At 39.8% G+C, this 22031-nt stretch overlaps 1 protein-coding gene across 9 annotated transcripts in view; it reads right to left on the bottom strand.

Moving 5' to 3' along the window:
- Positions 1 to 7402: 7402 nt before the first annotated feature.
- The window catches only part of ESRRG (estrogen related receptor gamma), a 389158-nt gene continuing 374529 nt past the window's right edge, over positions 7403 to 22031 (bottom strand). For all 9 annotated transcript variants that reach the window (XM_015621015.3, XM_033513291.1, XM_015621011.2 and 6 more), the window contains one exon: positions 7403 to 11128. In XM_015621015.3, the coding sequence (XP_015476501.1) occupies positions 10884 to 11128 (245 nt within the window). In that variant the 3' untranslated portion in view covers positions 7403 to 10883. The remainder of the gene's footprint in view (positions 11129 to 22031) is intronic.

Below are 22031 nucleotides of genomic sequence, written 5' to 3'. Positions count from 1 at the left end.
TTGCTTCCTATTTAATACCACCTCCCTCTGCCCAGCTGTTTCTGTTGTGAGTCTATAAAGAAGTGGTACAGTCCTAAAAGGATGTTGTAGACTCTCTTGTTTTTCTTGGAGCTATAAACCATGTTGTGGATAGGCTCGTGCATCCTTTTGTTATGCTGCTCTGGTGAAAGGGTTTTGTAGAGTAAAGTGACTGACCTTAATCTTTTCACATTGGGAGCTGAATTTTTTTTCCCCCTGAATCTTCTGGTTGTAAGACAGAGTCCATTTATATGTAAGATATAAGAATAGCCTGGCTCAGCAAGTCATTTAGAAAGACATTTGGTCAATGTAAAGGAGTACAGGGAAGGAGGGGGAAGGGATCCCCCTCTCCATTGTTGACTTTTGTCATGGTCACCTTGTGAGTGGGTCTCTGTCGAGGTGACAAAGGAGCAAGGGAATCAATGTAGGAACTATGAAAAACCTCATATACTGCAAGAATAGGCACGTTTATATCTTACAGCATTATCAAGGCCCATCTTAACAATTTGCCCAAAATCCATCAGCATGACACAATCTCAAATATATCAAAGATGATTTTTTTGTTGTTGTTGCTATAGTCAGAGGAAAAGATATAATAATGGGAGAGAACAAAGAGTCATGGAAAGAAACTGAAGAACTTGCTAATTTCAATACAATCTGAGATGCAAAGCTAAACCAGTGCATCCCTGTTGTCTAAATCACTCATTGCTGCCTTACAACAGATGGAATTGGGCTCAAGGAATGACTTATGCCTTCCCATCAGAGTTTGTTTGTATCCATCCATCTGTAAGGAGCAGAATATATAGACAGTATTAGTCTTTGCTTATATACATGGACTGATACATTATTTCTCATGGTCTTAGTGGGACATGGGATCATATCTCCACCCTACAGATGGAAAGAGCCAGTAAATGGATGTCCAAGTTCACACAAACCAGAGCAAGAGAGAAACTTGCTAATACAGATTTGTCTTCCTTCCCCACATTGCTGCACCTTGGAAAACACAGGTGACCAGGTCACTGGCACTGCTGTAAGCTCTGTGCTACACTCTGCACATTTCAACTCAGCAGAAGCAGCCCCTCTTGTACAAGGACTGGGCCATGGCTTTTAGGGTACCTTGAGCAGAAGGAAGGAATCAACCCTGGATGTTCCAGGATATGGCTGATCTCAATCTCATCTCAAGCAATATATGACTGCTGGGGTAGGCTGACTCTGAGACAGTCACCTGGAAATAGGGGAGAACCAAAAGTGTCTTTAAACCACAGCAGCACAGTGTGGGGAGATGGGAGTGTCATGTGTTTTGGGTAAGAGCCCTCTTAGGGAAAGCTGATTGCAAGGAAGCCTCATGGAGAGTGCATGGACAGCCACACAGAAAGGATAGAAGCTAAAAACATAATGTCTACTGAGACCACACTACAAAATCCTTTGTAAGGCCTGGGCTCAAGCCTAAACTTGAGCATCTGCAGCTTCCGCTAAGGATCACACACATGGATCTCAGGACATGAGTTACTTCCATTCCATGGCATCCCCAGGGCCAGCCCAAATGAACTTTATGCCACTACTTCTTCCTGACAGAAATAAGTGTGGGCTGCAATCCTGAGCCTACAGCTGGGAGCCACAGCATGGGGAAAGCACCCTTTCTGGAAGGAAAATATCATCCCCTGCCTCCACTCCACATTAAATCTTTTGGGCCAGCATTGATAATACAGAGACAGTCGTGCAGAGTGGAGAAGAATGAGGAGCCTGGAGGGGGAGAAGGAGTGAAAAGGCTGGGCTGGGGAGGGTGTTCTTACTTATCACTTCTTTTGTGATCACAGAAAGTGGCTGTGTGATATGCTGAGGTTTCATCACAGCAGAGTGGGAACAACCTGCCGGGAGTTAAGTGAGGTGGAAACCATGGGCATGACCTGGGATTCGGCCCCTGCCAGAGGAGGTGATACCATGTCTGTGACTAATCTGTACAGCTCAGCCTCAATGGGCTATAGACACTTCTTTTTTTAAGGTGTTTCAGGAAAGGACAGAATATTCAGTGAAGGGTCAGCTGTGGTTAAGGAGTGGGAGGGGTGGGAGGCTTGCAGACCCCAGGGAAGACTGAAACACTTCTGTGTCAGAATATAGAGATGGTCACTGAGATTCAGAACCAGCTGTTTATTTTTTCATTTAAATCAGGATTGCAGTGAAGAAGGAAACTACTGAGTTTCCTCAGTATGGAGGTTTTACATTCAGTACTACCCAGGAGCCCTGTAGACCCCAAGTTAACCTCTGGCAAGTAACACTGGCACTTCTGTGACTCCTTCACAGCCTGGTATGAGAATTCTGCCCTTATTGACTTCCTCATACTGCCAGTCCCTCACCTTGTGGCCATTCCCAATGAAGCTGTGAAATTAGATAGAGCATGGTAGATTGAACTGGAGAGTGTTAGAAGTGCGATTCATAAGGCACTTGTGATTTAAAAATATTTTTTGTTTTAACCCCTTTCATTTGCCATTAACCCTCTAAGTCTCTCTATAAAAAGCCTTTTGAGGGGCTGCTGCAGCAGGTTCCCCACACTCCCAGCTGGGCAAACTGCAAAAGACATCTATCCTCAGCCACAGCAGCTCGTGGGTCTGGCTCCAACAGCCCCTGCTCTGTGCCAGTCAGCCCACGGCTGGGGTGGGGGGATGGCAGCTTGTCAAGGAGCTGGGAAGGGCAGGTGATGAGGGCATTGCTGCAGGGAAAGTATAGCCAGCAGCCCTCCCCTCCCCTTCCCTGCAAGTGTTCCTCCCTCTGCAGGTGTGTGGCAGCTCCTCTAATGGATGTCCTGACGTGGGGCAGATAACCTGCCCTCCCACCATTCCCTGCCTCGCAGCTGTCACCCTGCCCTTGCTCGGATGCCTGCGCTGCACTGCTCAAGTGCCTCTCTGGGAAATGCTTCTGTCAGCAAAGCAGGGCACAAAAATCGCCCAGCCTTTAGATGGAGCAGGTTTTCAGCAGCATAAACACTTGGGAGACAGGGAAAAGGCAAAACAACAAGCGCATGACTGGGCCCCAGGAATGCCAAATGCAGGGTTAGAGCCTGTTTGCAAGCAGGTGGAGATGCAAACCCACAGCACATCTCCTGCTGCCCTCCCAGCTCTGGGTGCCGGACTGGACAAGGCAGGGATGGCAGTCCCTGGGATCAGCTGCTGGCAGTGGGCAGCCACTGTGGCATGGAGAGGGAGGGGAGGCCACGAGACAGCACAGAAGTGGAGGATTTGTGCTAAGGCTCCAGGACTGTCTTAAATCTCCAACATCTGCCAATTTAAGTACAGCTGAATTGCCGGATAATTCTGCTGGTGGCGCTCCTGGGAACACCCAGCCTGAGCAGAACAATTTTGAAGGAAATTACATGAGCTGGGATTTAGTGTTGTCTCTTTAGCTTGTGGAAGAGATAATCTGGGCCATTTAATGTGGAACAAAATTTGCTCTGTTTCACAGGCGTAAGGAGATAGTTTTGCCTTGAGAAAGCAGCGGTAAATGACTCTGAAGTCCTGCTGTCACTTGTTCACTGAGCTGCCGTAATATGGAGTGGCAAGGGCTGTTTTCCTGGGCCACTTTCTACATATAAGTAACGCTCTTCATAAAGAACACCACTTAGTCTTATGACAAAATTCCTCTACTGTGACACAGAAAAGCACTGACATCATTCTTGAAGGCTGCAGAATTTATGGCACAGTTAATTATTAATTTGGCTGGAATTTGTAAAGTAGAAGGGAGTTTTTGTGCTTTTAGGCCATGCTCTCAGTGTGTAAATCTCTCATATGGCTGCCATAATTATATTCCTGCAGCTATGTTGTCACCTATTGTAATTTTTCTGCTAATAAGAAAATTTAAACTAACCAGGAATCCTAAATTTGGAGACTAGTTGTTTATTTCAAATATACTCTAGAGAAATAATAATGCAGTTCTGCTCTGAATTTAATTTAAACAGGAACAGGCAAAACAAATCTCTGCGGAGGGCATTTGACAATAATAAAATATTTCTCCCAGCGGGTGAGCTGGTAGCAATTGTATTGTTGCCATCAAAGCTCACGTTTCAGCAGGTCATTACCATCATAACAAGCCCTTGGACCAACTGGCATGGACATGCAACATTGAGCTCCTGATGGGCACATTATTTCAGACCTTTAACTTCATGGAGAACAAGACAAATACTCCTGGGAGCGGAGGATTATATTTTGAAATTCCTTTCTTTTCTGTTCTGCTTAATAATAAGAGCCTGCGTGTAATCAATCTACCGCCACTTGCTCCTTTATATTAACGGAGATTGTGAGGAGCCAGCTTGGGAATGTGAACACCAGGAGTCAGCGACCCTTAATCTTAACGAAACACTAACAATTAGCATGGCCGGGATGTGGCAGCACAAACACTTTGGGATAAAAATGGCAGAAGCAAATAAATCCATCCATATTCTTTTCCACAGTTACTTGGGGCTTTTTTTCCCCCTTCTCTAACAGAAACCACAAGGAGGAAGTTTGTGATCTGTATGTTAAAGGCAACCCATGGACACACAGAATCAGCTTTTCATTGCAAGAGAAAACACACGCCTTGTGAGGCAGCTATGGCAGGCAGGCGGGATAACAAAGGATAGAGTAATTAGCAAAGTGCCATGTGAAATCAGAGACCTACATTACACAAGAGACATGAAATGCAAAGGAAAGGAAAGGTGGAAGTGAAGAAAGCTGTTAAGGAAAACTAACAAAGGCTATAGAAGAAAATGTAGAAAACAGGTGGAAGCTGTCCTGTTCTTGAGTTTGGTGCAAGATCCACGACAGGTAATGTTAAAGAATTTTAAAAGAGGCATTTTCTCCTACAGAAGCCTGGACACAAAAAAATCTCAGGTGTTTTTGGGCTTAGGGTTTTTTCCCATCCAGGGTATGACTGGGCAATGCTACAGGAGGTCACTTAAAAATGTACAACATGAGGGCTTGTCTAGGGACAGTATTTCCGTTTTTGTTCTCTTTCATAACCTCCCTTTTGGTTTTGGTGGTTTGTTTTTTTATCCATATTTCGTCTTTCAGCACTGGCACTGGTAAGAAACACACGTAACTGCACTGTGCAATAGCAGTGACTGGCACATGATTTTCCTGCCGTTTCTTTCACTGAGAAAGGATCAGCTGCAGGGACCACACGAGGACACTTCTAGTTGGTGTTTGCCAGACCTTCTCACACTGCGAACTAACAAGGTCAGAAAATCCCTGCCAACCAAATAAAGAGCCCAAATGACATCAAGTTAGGCCATTACTTGACTGCAAAGCTCCAGAGAAAATTCATAGCCCCGCACAAACCCCATGCCACGTAGGTGGCCAGCTCAGGGAATGGTGTTGTCCTTTCAGATCACCGACGGCTCTGGCTGAGGGCATAGGTACCAGTGAGGCAGTGAGGGGCAGTGGAGCTGTCAAACAAACAGTTCCAGAGGCAAAAACCCCACTCTTGGACTGGGGTGGCTTCTTTTACCTGGGAGACAGGTGGAGTAGGGGAGGGGGAGAGGAAGGGGGATGTATAACACATCAATCAAAACCTGATTTCACTGAGCCATACCCCCAGTAGAAGGACTCTTGGTTTGCCATTGTATTTTAGCCAAGTGCTGCTGTGGTAGCCACAGGCTGGGACGGCAGCAGCAGAGAGCTACAGCAGGATGTGTTGTCTGAGCTATGAATGCCAGTATCCCAAGCTCTTTTTTTATTTTCTTTAAAGACTAAGTAGCTATTTCCACAGTTTACAAAGGTTTGTGCTCCTAGCCAAATTCCCCAGATTCCTACTGAAACATTTTCAAAGGATTTCTGTGCCCGTCCTGGCTTTACTGCAAAGACAGCATAGGGAGAAGGAAAAAGCCCAGAAAAACTGCAGAGACAGAGCCCTAGAAGAAGTTTCATCTGAGAGTTTTATCTTCTGTGATGCTCAGTTTCTGCTGTATGGTGCTTAATGATCCTCTCATGAAAAATGGTACAGAAAGCATGATTTTTTTAACTGCATGTGAAAACTTCAGTCAAACATTAGGGTCAAATACATGTTGAGGAAGTCTAGGAGTCCCACTTCTTATATTTTCCTTTTGTATGTATACATTTTTAACACTGCCTTTTTAACTTTTAAGGAGCAGTATTAGGTTTTCTTGTGAAGATGTACTTTGCAATAATTAAAAATCAGGAATCTAATAAAAAGGGGGGAAACTACCAGGAAATGGGGAAGGCCAGCTCTGCGCACACCATGTGTGTGGATGGATTGATGGATGGATGCCTGTGTACACAGCAGTGCCAACACTGAAGCCAATTCTGATCATCTTTGCAGAGTCCACGCAAGATTCATCTTCCTATTGCCCTGCTGCTCCTTTTATTCAGAAAAATCCCCCTATTTCCCAGGACAGCTAAAACACAGACAGCATGGCAGCAGGGCAGGGCAGGGGTGCCTCTCGCTGTCTTGGCACTTGGATGCTGTGAAGCACAAAGAGCCCTTGGTGCTGCCCCGGTGCCGCGGCTGACACGGCTCCTGTCCCCGAGCAGCCCCCGTGCCGTCAGCCAGAGCCTCCAGAGGACGGCCAGGAGCGAAGGCGAGAAACACGTCGGTGAACACAACGACAGAACACTATCAGGATAGGCTAAAAAGCAAGAAAAGCACACATTAGCACTTCAGTGATGGTTCCAGAAGGGTCCACAGGACAGAGGGGCTGAGCCTGAGTGAGGGGGCTGCAGCCCCTCAGAGGGACGGGGCCCAGAGCCCCTTTCTGGCCACTTTGCCCCTGCACTGCTTAACCCGCCTGGATCCCGGCAGCTTTCGGGGATCTTCGTTAACACCCGTCTGTATCACTGCTCTGGGGGCTGTTTACTTCCATTCAGCAACACTGGATCAAGTAATACAGGTTTTTTTCCTTAATTTATTTTTTATTTTTACTCAGAACACATTAAAGGAGTCTCCTGCAGTAGGAAATGAATGATAGACTTGGTTGTTGATGGAGAAAGCAAAAAACTACTTCTATATGATATTAATGTGGTCTTAAAATAGTGGGAAAGTTTTCTTTTATGACATTGACAGAGAGGCAATGATTTTGAGTAATGCAGGTTGATGTGAAGATGCTTTAAGATTAAATAAGTGCTATATAAAGGCCTGCCAGCCTGAATTCTAATGTGCTATGAGACATTTTACATATTTAAGAGTATGCAAAATGTCTTGTACCGCACTAGAATTCATTCTGACAAGGCTTTATATAGCATTTATTTACACTCATGTCGTGCTTTAAGGGAGAAGTGCAAACGCTGGCTCCGTTTTGAATGGAAGTAACAAAAGGCAACGCTAATTGCTCTGTTTCCTCCTCCAAAAAAGAAAACAAAACCAAAACAACCCCACAACACAAAAAATAAAATAAAAGCAATCAAAAGTGGAAGCTTGTTTAATATTGCTCTACCATCATCCTGAAAGGCATAATAATTTGAGTTACACATCTGAACTGATTGGAGTTACAGAATCATATCTCCTTTTTGCATTTAACAATATATACAATATAAAATAAATACATTTACACAAATGGACATTGGTTGGAGCACACGGTATGATACACATCACAAAAATATACAGTTGATTGCTATACAGATGTGAAGCCCATCTACAGCTATAGACATGTTTGTTTTCATTTGTTGTTTTGTTTCGGTTTTAAACTACTGGCTATTATGCAACTCCTGGATTATTATAAGCAGTTTAATTTTTTTTGTCCTTTTGCGATCTTTGCACAATAAGACTGCCATAAAATGTTTTCCTAGGCAGGTAAACAGAGACGCTTAAATAATTAAAATACAATCACCAACACCCATTTTCTCTTCTATAAGAAAAATAGCAGTTTTAATTTTTTATATCTTTTTATGTTATCATTTAAATGCAAAATAGTGGAATAAATACAACAATCTGATCTGATTGAAACAAATGTGTAACTTCTGGGAGTTACACAATCATATTGCTTTAAATAAGAAAAAATTAAAAAATGAAGCAAAAATAGAAATTAAATTGTTATGGCTAAAACATACACCCTTTGAAATTTTCCCAACACTTCACATTAAGTAAGTGGTCTTGAAAGAACTCTTCTCCAGCAAGGTTTAAGATGAACAACATTATAAAGCCCGTGCAGTTTTTTTAGCTAAGTTTCAGGTAATGGTTTTACAGTCTTGAGATACTTGTTCTTTTGCAGCTCCAAAAAATTATGGAAAATGAAAACTAAAGTTTGCACCGTGTGCCTTTAACACATCTCCATTTTTTGTGTGTTTTTTGTATACTTCTATTGATTGGCTTTTGACCCTGAAGCCCAAGTTCTTTAATGTGATACAGCAAAAACAATATTTATATTATATATTTATATATATATAGTGTACTTGAACAGTAGCAACTTAAACCCTGCAGAAACTTTCTGGAAAATAAACTTTTTTTTTTGCACTCTTACATATATAAATAATCTTATAGAATCAGCACCTTTTTCCCAGGAGTTGTATTTTTTTTTGACATTTTTCAAAAGGGATGTGCCAATTTCTGAACTCCTATCACAGCTATAAATTTCAAGTTATTGACCATCTGAATGAATTGCTAATGATGATTTACCTAGAATCACACTACAGTCACTTCTCTACTGAGAAAACACAATCTACAATATAGTCCCATATAGCTAATGATAGATACACAGTTTTTTTTTTTCCTAGCATGAGGCCGAGAGAGTATCGGCCCATTGTTATTTTGTTTAAAGCACACAACGTAGCAATAGTTTTGGAAACTTGTCCGCACCAAAAAAGTTTTGCAACAACACAGAGCGAGTTAATAACAACATCTGAGAGATGATTGAATAAAAGCTATATTTACAGCATTTAAAAATTAGACTTATCTATAATCTTGAAATATTCAAAGTTTTATTTCTAAGCTATACATTGGTATTCTATAATAAACTGTTACAGAAATTATCCCTTGTTTTGAAAATATTATGATTTCAGTGTGTATCTGTTCATAACGAGTATTTGTTTGGAGTTTCGATCTCTTAATTATTACTAGGAAGAACTTTATTACCGGTAAGGAATAGAATATACTACTGTAATCTCCTGAGGAATTGTACATCCAATATTGTCTCTAATTCTACCCTGTGTCTATAAGCACACACCACAAGAATCCAAACACCACAAGAAGAACAAGACAACAGTCTTTGAATGCAACATAAAAATTCAGAAAAGCACAGCAAACATGAAACATTGAAAAGCTGAACTACATTTCTTTTGTTTGTTAGGATTACAATTTTAATTACATCTGTGTACATAGAATAAGGATGTTCACATAGTACAGGGAGCAGCTACTAACACTGGTACATTGGTATAGCATTTGATGGAGGTTATTGTTTATTGGTTATTTAGCGACTGTAGTTTTCTGGGGGCATCTAATCGGTTTATACATTAGATTACACCTCGTAACAGTCTTGAAACTGACTGACTTTCATGCTGTGACAATACTGGTTGAAAAGCACATATACTGGTTTAGCTACTTGTTAAGGATCGCCATTTACAAACGAAAATCTAAATCAATAAATAAACTATAGAAGTGTTAAATTCTTCAATTTGGTCAGAAGTCTACTTCTCTGATTTCTTAATTTTGCAAACGGCGGCATTTGCCTCATTGCCTCTAAGCTACTATTGTTTCATAGGGTTTTTCTGCGAGTGAGGTTACAATTTTGCAAACAGGCAGTAGTATCTCCTTCCTTTGCAACTGAAGCAGTAAGAAATCACTGGGCGACCGCGCCCCTGCACAGTCGCTGTCTCCTAACGCCCTTACGGATTGGTATTTGACATGGAGTATTTATGTAGACTACTCGGATATACTGCAGGTGTAATCTAATCCTTTGAGTCAGTGAACATTTAGTTATAAACTGGAGCTCATGTTAAGAAACTGGATGTTTTGGACCAGACTGGCACACAACATAAATTGCATCCGTGATAATATGCACCTTCCCTTCGACTATTGCTTTAGTAAGATAAATTCCCACATTAATAAATGGCTGAAAACTGGTAAAGCTGGTACAAAAAAATCTCCATTAGTAAGAAGAAACAAAACATTTAAAAAAATCTTCCTTCAGGATTCATTTGTCCTTCATTATTGTTCATCATTGTTCAAGCCAGCACAAAAATGCAGTATTTCTTTCTCTTTAGTATTGCATGAATGAATAAAGCTTAAACTATTCCCTGAAAAAGTTACATCGTAGCTAACCTAAGAAATATCTGGAAGACTTGAAAAAACAATTAAGGAATCAAATGGCTGTAACTGATCTAGATGGAAAATGCAATGGTAAGAAGCAGCCGATGCATCGTCGCTTTAGTCGTCTAATTAGAGACTGCTCCTATGAAATCTAATACTGCATTCAGTCAGTTCATCGTGTTGTACTGTACTGCTAGGTACGGTGCTTCTCTCTTTGATTCCTTTGTCATTGGGGACATTATGGTTCATAATAAGTTCACTGGCATCCATATTATGGATTTCCATCCTTTGGCAGGCCTGGCTTCCATCTCTCTTCAATTAGAGACCTCTTTTAAAAAGTTCAGCAGCAAAGGAAAAAAAAAAAAAAAGAGAAAAAGGAAAAAAGGAAAGGAAAGAACAGAAAGGAAAAGGGAGAAAAGGAAAAGGAAAAAGAAAAAGCTGCATCAGAAAGACACAGAAGAAAAAGTTGAAAGCTGCTTCACAGTCTTGCTGCTAAATATCAGTGCAGTCATTTAGTCATTTTTTCCTTAATTAAACACTAAGTTTCTTTGCCATTATTATCCTGTTTATTTTCCCTTTTTTTTTTCTTTTTTTTATTTTTTTTTAAAACGTGCATGATGGGGAAGCCCATGATGCTTTAGTCAGACCTTGGCCTCCAGCATTTCCAAAAAAAGTTTGTGCATGGGGACTTTGCCTTCCAGTTTGATGTTGTAGAAATGCTGCACAGCCTTGGTGGAGGTTTGCCTCAGAAGCGGGAGAGTCATCAACATCTTGCCTGCACGGCGAGGATCTTCCATGTGCTGCCCGGCCTCGTAATCCTGCAGAGCCTCATGTAAGACGTCCTGAAGTTTCTGCACTGCCTCAACATCCTCTATGTGCATTGAGTCTGCAAAACAAAGGAGCAACAGGAGGTGTCAGTCGGGTACTCCACGAGTTTGATAATGCTAAGGCTGCTCGACACTTTCACTGGTTCTGCCCATCCTCTTTCACAAAGAGGGAAGATAATTACCCATTAATTTCTGTACTGACCTTTAGGAAAGTGTATTGAAATGCTGAGGAACTACAAACGTACAATTAACTCTTGGGTAAGTAATTCTTCTCCTCATCTTCCTCAAACCAGTAAAACAGTCACCCTCGGTGCTCCCCAAATCATCTGTATGGTTACTGCTTTGAAGGAATGACAGTGCCAAGGGGCTGAAGGAATGGAGGGCTGCATTCTATCAGGGAAGCAAGGATAAAGCAAGGATGCCCTACTGTGGAAAAGCTCAGCAAAATTCTGTGTCAGGTTCCAAGGCTATCGCGTTGGAAGCTCAGAAACTCTGACTATGGGATTAAGACCACTGCACCAACACAAGGGAAATGCTGGTTTGAATGGAATTCCTGATAGGTTTTAGCAATTTTTTTCCAAATACTCCGACAGACAGGCAACACTTAGCATGTTCCTGAACAGCTTTTGTTTGGTGAAGCTGTTCAAGAACATGCTAAGGTAAGGTGTAATCCTTCTCTCCCACCCCCACAGACAGTGGTTCATCTTGTTAGTGTTGGGGTTTTGCATTTTTTATAAAAGACTCAAAGCAAACACCTTGCCCTGCACCTTTGCAGGTGAGATGCCTTGGTGGTGTAAGTATTGAGTGACAGGCCCAGACGCAACACACACCAGGAACTAAACTAAACTGCTACGTGACCCGAAAAGATTAAAGCAATGGAAGTGTGAAATAAAGAGAAAATATCTAACTGAAATAACTGTAAACCCCTCAACTGGATAGATACAGAAAGTGAAGATGTCCCTGAGAACACGCAGTTACTGGACCATGCTGAGATTACTTTGGATGAGCAGCCCTAATTCTCTGACTTTTATGTAGTCATAAATGCCAAAGAAACCCTGATGTGGTCCTAAGTGAGATGAGAGCAAGTAAGGAAAAAAAGTCATAGGTGAAAGAGGCCACCAAACAGCCCCTATCAGCTACCAAAATTGGGATGGTCACCAGACTTACAGAGCCAATAAAACACCACATGAAAATACAACTGCTGTGAGGGGGCACAAGCCCCAGGGACAGGCCACACTGTGCAAGCTTTGCTCAGGGTGAAACTGGGACAGGGAACGATTGAAGTTCATGCCTGAAAACTCAATTTAATATAACACTGCTTTGCATCCTAATTTTTGGGTTTGGAATAAAGCTCCTCTTCCCAGACAGAATAACAACTGAAGAGCTGGATGGTGAAGAATCCACTTCCATCATCGTTTCCATGCCCTGTAACCAGCACTCTGATGCTCTGGATCACTATTTGACAGAGTCTCATGTTTTACCCTGTTGATGATTAAACATCAAATTTTGCACGTGCTTCAAATATCTGAATTACTTTCAGAGAATTAAGATGCATCTAAGATTCACTTCCTAAAAGCTGTCATGCAACTGTTTCCTCAGATAATTAGGCCAGATAGTAAATACCTGTCTCCTTTCAATTACAAACATGTAAACTGAAACACAAACCAGTAAGTAACAGGTTAACAAAAATGTTCCAGCTATTATTGTCACAACAAATGTGCAAATTGAAAAGAAAAAAAAATAAAAGTTGCAGCTCCTGCTCTAAAACAGACACTTAATTATACACAAGTTTGGATCATTTAGCACGTTTTATTGATTCTGATGACAGTTTATCTGTTAATTACACATAATGGAGTCCTATGGGAATTTTACACGTTTAATAATTCTGAGTCTTAGTGAATACATGCTCTAAGAAGTATGCAGCTAAGACATAAGCTGCTGGGATGTGATACTGCACATCAAGGTGCACTGTGCTGAAAGCACAGAAACAGAAATCTCTCTCTTAGGGATAAAGAAGGCTACAACATTTTGAAAAAGATGACAGGCAAATATTACTTCTAGCAAAATTTAGTTCTAATTAATATGAGACCATTCCCTGAATCCATACATCTTTGATAGTTTTCTAATATGGTAATTCTATTCAGTAATTCTGTGTCAATAAGGGAAAAGCCCTGAATTCTGTATCCTACAAACAGATATAATCGATACAGACATGCTAACACACACATACAGACGTGACTGATGTCTTAAGCACAGGGTCCAGCCACCAGGCTTTAATTTGGAATGCAATCTCCAAAAACATTGTTGTCTTTTCTCCCTAACTCTTTACCAAGTCCTTGGATATTCACTGCTGTACTACAGAACACACTATCTGCTACTCCAAGTAATTTTTCCATAAACCATGTGCTGTTTGTGCAGAAAAAACACCTTTTCCTCCTCTCCCCAGATCCACAGTGCCACAGCCAGATTTGCTGGGGAACAAACAGGAGTATTTTATCTGCAACAAATCCTTGATGAGTCAAAGACTGACTGTTCTCATTACTTTTTTCTTTTTTTTTCAACACCACACTGCATAAAGAGACAGGTCTTTCTGGAGATTGTGACTATAAGGGTTTAGTTTTTAATCCTTTACAAAACTGGTGTTTTTTCTTTTTTTTCCCCCAGAATCAGTATTTGTAACAGTGACCATAAGTTTGCAAATAGATGGATGGAGCCCAGACTAAATGTATTTTTCACACAGAGCTGAAACTTGGCTAAGATGTCTGTGTAGTTTGGAGAGCAATCTGGCCTGCAATGTCAGGAGTATCTATGCTCTACATATTACTTACAATGAAAATGAGTGAGGAGGGAAGAGAACATCCCCCAGAAAGGAATCAAAACCTGCCCTTTGACACAGCTATTACATTTCATGCTTTAAAACTCTTCCACTGTGTGGTAAACATCCAAACACAAGGGCTCTTAACCTCTCCTTGCAGGGGTGATTGTGTACCATCCCTCTAGTAAACAGGGAAATTATTTACATGGAGAAGTAATAGTACTAAAGCATTTAATGCATTTGTTGCTGTCTTTGAAATTAATTTAGTAGCAGGGAAGAATGTGCCCAGCCAGCTCTCTGCCCTCAAACAGTGGTTCATGGAGCAGTTCAGGAAGCTGTGCCTTGGGGAACAGATTTGGCCACAAGGAATGGGGTAAGAAAAAACAGCAGAGAGAGGGGCACTTCCAGTGGTGATTAAGACTTCAAACTGTTCTTTTAAAATGGTGATTTAGCTTGAAAGATTTAAAAATTATGTAATCAAATTACTATGATAATTTAACTCCCCATTTACAGAAAAGATTCAAACTCATTTCAGCTGTACTCATTCTAGTGTCTGCCAATGTTTAAATGCAAACTCAATAAATCTGTGCTATTTAATTAGACCATGATTCAGCTTGCAGATTGCTCAGGAAAATATTAATCTCTACAAAAATCCTTCTTCAAGTTTCAGTCTTGCAGTCTGGAACTTCCACTTTATTCCTGATATTAAACGAATGTAGATCTTAATCCCTCAGGTGTAAGCCTTTGAAAATAAGGAAAATGGTTGAAAATGCTGAACTAGCCAAGGGGAAAAGAAGAGGAAAAACAAAAGAGAGAAATCTTTTCAGTAACTACAGACTGGCAGATGTAGAAGTGAATTCAGAGCAGGCTAAGTCATTGCTAAGTATGGCTCATGTATTGGGATAAACCAAATCCTCAGAAATGCCATCAAGAACCACTATAATTTAAGGAAACAAAGACAATTTACGTGACAATCTAGAAAAAAAGGAAAAATTCTACAGAAAATATGAAACTAAATTATAAGTGAGTTTCAAGGTTCTTCCTATACAATAAAACCACTTTATTTTTATGTGTTGGTTTTGTTTTTTTTTTAAGTGGCTTTGCAGGCGGTCTGAATAGTTTACAATTACATCCCACACTAGTGATATCCAGAGGAAACCTATAGGCAGATGTAACACACTTAAAAACCAGCCCCTATGTAAATAATGAAATGAAACAGGGTAAGTTCAAAGTGTGATTTAAATGACAGCAGAATTTGATGGTAAATGCCCTCCAAAAACATGATCCCAGGCTGGTGAAACTGAAGACAGACAAACACAAGACTTGTTGATACAACTGCTGAGAACATGGGAAATCCCTGGCAGGGAAGAATTTGTTCCTGATCAAAGCTGCCATGGGAGAGAGTGAGATCAACAAATGAGGACTTGGACTCATTGAGCTCTGCTTGGAGAATCTCATTCTATCCTTGTAAATGCTTTCTTTTACCATCACAGGATGGGAAAATATAATTGTACCTCTTCTGATCAGTTGATTGATCAGATCATTGCACAGAAATAAGAGAAAACTGGAGTTCTCATTCAAGAAAAACACTGCAAGGTCCAGACAGAAACTCAGATTACAATCTACCTCATTTAAAATTCAAGCTTCATCTCAAATGCAGCCAAATAAACATCCAGCCACCCAGGAATCATTTAGAACACATCACAAAGGGTGACAACTAGCTAAAAATTGGAAAGCACCTGAACTAAGGGTAAGGAAACCTCTCAAAATACCACTTTGAGGATTAAGTTAAAGGCTAGTATCTATATATTTTGTATATAGCATCACTCAGAAGTGTAAGGAAACCAGATATCTTAAGTGAAGTATTTCTTCACATCAGAAAATTCAGACAGCAAAAAGAAAATAGGACAGTGAATCAAGCAGCAGGAAGCACACAGCAGTGAATACACACATTAAGATGCTGGTAAACCACATTGGAGAGGTAGATACCAATAAGTACTTGAAATACAGCAACTGCTGTGATGTTTCTGATTCCATACAGCTGAGCAGTTCACAAACTCAGTCTGGAGAAATCCCTTTAGAAAGCTGTAGAATCCTGGAAAAACTGGATGGGATCAAGACTAAGAACAAAAAGCAAAATGGTTTTTGCTTTATGTAAGGATGCAAAAAATCCTAATCCAGCTAGTGTTTCAAATAAACAAGTTTTGGGTTTTTTTTTTATCTAGATAGTACTGCCAGTCCAAAAACCCCAAAAAAACTCACTGCAGTGTTTACTCAGGGGTGAATTGTTCTCAGAACTACAGAACCCCTTCCTCTGTCCCTGAAACATGTGCTAGACTTGCAGAAGGACACAATGTGCCAGCCCACATTGTGTTTCTGTGTATTTTTTGAGAAACACAACACAGTGACATTTGGAAAGCATACTGCTTAAGACAGAAGCAACCCATGGAAATTGCCAATCGCAAATCAAACCCTCATCCAGCAAGAATTCCTGTCCTTTTTCCATCCAGAGCTGGAATTACCCCAGACCCTTACTCTGGTCTTCCCTCTATTGGGTAAACAAATATACTTAATTTTGACCTGCCTGTTTTTCCTGAACACAACTGTTTTTTGGGATTTGCATGGTTAGGCTAAGAGACAAGCACAGAGGCAAAAAGAATATTTTCCCTTACAAAAACATATGGGGAAAATGGTCTGATATCTGGAGTATTCTATTGGAAACAGACACTTCAACTGGAATAGATGCTGAAAATGAAAGAGAAATAAATGAAGAATTCCTTGTCCATAGGAATTATAGGCAGTGAAAACTGAAAACAAAGGCTTGTGTGATTGATTTTAGTGAACAAGGCCTTAGTCTTCCCCTGGTTTGGCTTACTTTTCAGAAGAGATAAAAACTGAAGCCTCAAAACAGTTTTTAAAACACAGTAGGAAATGAAGGCGTATAAGAAAAGAAATTACTTCACAGAATGGGGACTTTATTTCAGGTACTAACTGGGCTAGCAGTGAATTAAAACCACTGGCACAAGGAGGGTAAAGCATAGTAAACCAACATTTCTTTTTTTATTCCTAAAATGGCTTACTTTCCACTAGGAGAGGTAGTGAGGGCAATAAATACAAGAATATTTGCTGCAAAGCAGAACAAGAAGCACACTATTAACTGGTTCAAGACCCTACACCATAAGGCTAATAAAAGCCTGGGAAAAAGGGTATTTTTTCCTTTTTGAATATAGATTGATAGATAGATTGATAGAGCTGGGGGGTGAGACACCAAGTAAAAGAAGATGTTTAATGAAGACTTCAAAGTATTTTTATTCACTGTAAGATATAAAAAATTACCACAACTAACATTGAGGACAACTAAATTTGGACTTGCTTCTTGCCCTTCATGACTCTCATGCTACTAACATGTAAATACTATCTGCTTATTCCCTAAGTGAGGAATAGGTCCAAGTTACTTAGTTTCCTAGAGTAGTTTCCAGGAAAAAAAGAAAAAGAAATATTAACCAGTGATTAAGCATTAATTAACCACTGATTAACTCAACTGCCATTTCCTAATGCATACATTAAGTAACAGGTAACAGAATTACTAATTTTCTTTAAGAATTGTGGGTGTCATCTATTTGATTACATGAAAACAGAATGTGACAAATAAACTGTTTTCAAGAAACAGGGAAACTTTGAGTATTGTGGTGAGTTCCTTTTCTAAAAATTTGTTTCTGTGCTGTATTATTCTCTATACAAAACTACATAAAAGAGTTAAGACTTTATTATTGATATTTGTCAAAATAAAGACAAGTAACACACCCTTAACAGCTATGTGGGTGTATATCTATATCTAGATATCTATCTATATCTATATGTGCCCAGTCAAGATAAATATGTCATAATCATTAATTCAAACATTAACAAGATGACTATATAAAACAAAATTAAAAAGTGGACATTATTAGAAATGAAATACACCATGTCGTGACATGCACTGGGAATAAAGATGATGTCCTGTGGAGTAAGTGATTTATTGAGCTCTACAAATTAATTTCTATTATGATAATATCATATAATGGTGATAGCCTAGTGCTCCGAGTACACTGTGCATGGAAAGCTAAAAAACTTACAAGAACTTACTAATTTTTTAACAGGATGAGATGATAGTATAACTTTACTGGCACCAATATTGATCTGCACTTCATTATGCTAAAATGCACGAGATACTTTTCAGTTCACACTCTCTGTACCCAAAGAGTGATTTTTAATTTATTTTTTTAGAAGAGTTAATATCAACGACCAGAAATATGAGGGTGAGCAGAAGTCCTTTTCTCCTTCTTGTGGTACAGGCTACGCAGCCAGTGATAGCATTTAAGATTAAATTTTCAACAGTCCATAAGGCTGTACTTTTAAGTGCCCAGCATCCACATTTGGGTCAGGTTTTTCAAGATGCCAGCAGCCTTTAAGCAGATACATAGAGATCAGATACTCAAATGTGCTGACGTATTTTGACACTCCTGTTCCTTACATTAGGTCTCAGACGGGAACTGAGCTTCTCTTAAGACTCTGGTCTCAGGTGTGATTCCTAAGCTCTTCTGCAACAATTGGTCTGGAGGCCCAATTTAGTCCTTACTGATTGGGCAAATTCAAAAAACTTCTCACCTGCAACTCCCTGTTTAGTGTTACCCTAATCAATACACGGGAACACGTCCTGGCTTGGAAGAGATGAGCAGCTCATCTTTTCCATGCCGGAGCGCTCCCGTGCGCGTGCCTGCACTTGTGTACACTTCAAGCATATTTTGTAAATATTTCACCTTCCCTTACACACGAGGAAGTAATTGGTACATGCATGTTTTGGAAACCATTCAAAGTTGATTTTCTGCGTGGGTAAACAAAGTGCTCATTGGTGCCAGCTCGCCTCATTTGGGCGGTGTGAGGCGGAACGCGGGGCAGCCGTGTCCCGCAGCTTCCAGGTACCTCCTGGCTTTTGTGTACAGAAGGCAGGGAAAGAAGGGAGGAACTCATGACACCAGCATGACAAGGGCAATGCCAAGGAAAGAGTGACTTCTCTGAAGTATAAAGGCTGTGTTAATTACTATCAAATCAATGCAGATGCTTAAATCTAACCTGATAAATTCCGTATTTGCATATTAAATGTAACCATTGAAATCATGCCTGCACAGACTTAAGGTACGCACGACTGAAGTGTCTATACGTTTCAGTATTGTGCTCTTACATGTGTATTTAAACTTCCCAGAGGCTATATGCACTCAGTTTGAAATCAGTGACAATCTACAACATAGCCACATCTTGCATTTCTGGAAATTTATGGAAGCTGGTGTGGCATTGCCAGCCCTGCATGGGGAACATTTGATAATGGCTGTCAGAGAATGTCCCTGAAAAACTGCTACTCCTCCCCACCTTTTAGGGACCAAATGGCAGGATTATCTCAGATCCAGCACTGCACAAATGGGCTCTGTAGACCTAAAGGAAAGTGTGTGCTTTAATGCTCTCGCTACTGAGATTTGTTGGCCAAAACAAAGCTTGTGGTATTTATTCAAACAAAATACAATCGATATGAAGACAATCTACAATTTCTTTTTCCTGCTTCCAAACACCAGCAGGGAAAGTACTGTGACACTGTATCATAAATCACTAACACAGATACGGAGCTATAAAACCATCTTTGTCTACTGCTTACAGTAGAGTCAACCTGGGAATCTTTCCAGACAGTGTGGATATGGCAAAAGTGTCTGAAACACACAAGATTTCTTATTATACTCTCCACAGCTATAAAAAGGCTAATATATTTTAAACTGGAAAAATAAACACTGGAAGAAAGCAGAAGTAGCAATAAAAATATATTAAAATGTGAATTGCTACTGGTTGATTTTCTAATGGCTTTTTTTAATATATTTTCATTAACCAAGTTCCTAGTTACATGAAAATAAGCTATTCTGCTTTTGTCTATTTAAAAAAAGACAAAAAAGAATTAATCCAACTTAAATTTTATTTTCATTTTAGCAGCATTTGTAAACTGAAAGATTAAGGGCCTGATATCCACTGATGGGCTGTAATCCTGCAGGTGCTATTTTATATCTACAGGTTAGTGTAGCTACAGCTGGTAGAAGTTAGGTTATCTTGTGTATGCACAACCTGAAGCTGAAATGCTGAAAGTCAGCATCTGAAACACTGTTGAAAGGGAAGTGGAATGTCTGGGCAACTTTTTAATTCCTCCTTGCAACAGCTTCATTTTAAGACAGCAATTTTTATTTCTTTCAAGATGAGGGAAGGAAATGTTTTCACTTCAATGTGCCCTGAATTTTAGTATGCTGAACTGTATTTATCTCTGACATTATCCTGGTTGTAATTTCCAGCAAAGTTAATGAAGCTACAGATGATTTTGATACACTCTATGCACAGTGTATGACTAAACTTTTTTTTGGCAGCAGTTATTTTTTATTATTACTTAAACACTGCATATCTTTTTTTTTTTTTTTCCTTCTTTTTTTTTTAGGGTGAGGGAGAAGGTAGGAATGGTATTTAACATCATATCTGCCTATGCTGGCCCTCATCCTTTTTGTCAAGTCAACTGCAGAAATATTTCTAATTCAGTCTTTGAATTACACAATTTAAATAAGTACAAAAGCCCTTCTCCATTTAGGCTCCTAATTGCAGATAACTTTCTTGCTCTGATCATTAAGCATGACCAATTTTGAGAAATAACCTTCCTGGAGCTGCAAAGCATCCTCCAGTGTCTATTTACAATGGTCAAAAATGATAAATAAATCTTCAATTAAGAATAATTTTTATCTTTGAGAGACATTTCAGCATTTTGTTTAATCTGGAATAAGATAATATTCTAAAATTAAGGACAGAGTTAGTGGGGTGGAGAATATTTTACAAAGAAACTAATAAGCATTTTGGCTTTGCATGTTTTTGAATTATATTTCCAATTAAAAATGCAGAGTGCTAAATCACATTACAAAGATAAATAGGAAAGTACAACTTCATTGTTGAAAACAATTTCCCTCCTATCAATCTGAGGATTCATGCATCAATATTGTAGATGAACTGTTAATTACAAAATCAATTAAAAAATTATTTCTAAAAACAGTCACGCGTCCTGGCTCTCAGGGGGGCAATTTGGGCAGAAGGTCTCATCTCACTAGGACCGCGCCAAATCACAAGTCGTCATCCACAAGTAAGCAAAAGCAATCTGGTTTTTCATTTTTCAGCGCGGCTGAGCCCAGCCTGAGATTGATCGTCACATATGGCCCCAGAAAACAAACTGTCAATACCTTGAATGCTGCAGAATTTGAACAAATAGCCGTCCGCCCATTCAAGCCACTCATTGCATCCCATTTAACAGATTTTATTGACAGTTTCCTTCTTGTAATTAAAGGGAAAACTACTGGCCAGCAACCAAGATAAAGTTCAAAGATAGGGTCAAAACAAAAGCAGATGGAGGGGCACGGTGTGACTGTCAATGGAACATAGCATCAGAGCATGTTATTGACACACAGGTATCTAATGATCGGCACGTCATTAAAGAGGGATCTATCGTGAACTTTATGCAAATGCTAAAAGGGACTTAAGACCACAATAAAGCATTAAGGAGACACAAAAAGAAAAACAACAAAGCACAAACGATTTTTACTTATCTGACAGTATTCACTGTTTCAGCACTTTTAAATTCAAATGCAGAAAAAAAAAGTTCTTTCTAAGATTTTTTAACTCTTGCTGCACAGGTAATAATTCTTTGCAGAAGCACTCTCATAAATGCAAAGGATCCGTAAGGAAAGGTGTGGTCCTTGCAAGATTCAATATGGATTTCCTCCCTCTTTCCATATCCTGAATTCAGTCTATCAAATTAATCAGTAGCTACCTTTAAAGAGAAAATATATAGCATACTCTCCAGCATCCTTTCTTTTGCTTTAATTACAATGATTAGACTTGTCTGGATTATGCAATGGATTTAGGAGAACAACATCTATATTCATTTGAAGGGATCTCTGTCTGTAAAACACTCTCCAAATAATACAGTGGAATATTCTTCACTCCCTTAGGAACATATTCCATAATTACTTTGAACCAGAAAGCTGTTCTTAGTTAAAAGTGCTTTTAGGTGGGACGGACGGACGGACGGACGGACGGACGGA

Source organism: Parus major, chromosome 3, assembly GCF_001522545.3.
Source record: "Parus major isolate Abel chromosome 3, Parus_major1.1, whole genome shotgun sequence".
Classification (NCBI taxonomy): Eukaryota; Metazoa; Chordata; class Aves; order Passeriformes; family Paridae; genus Parus; species Parus major.
This window is presented reverse-complemented; position numbering and strand designations above follow the sequence as displayed.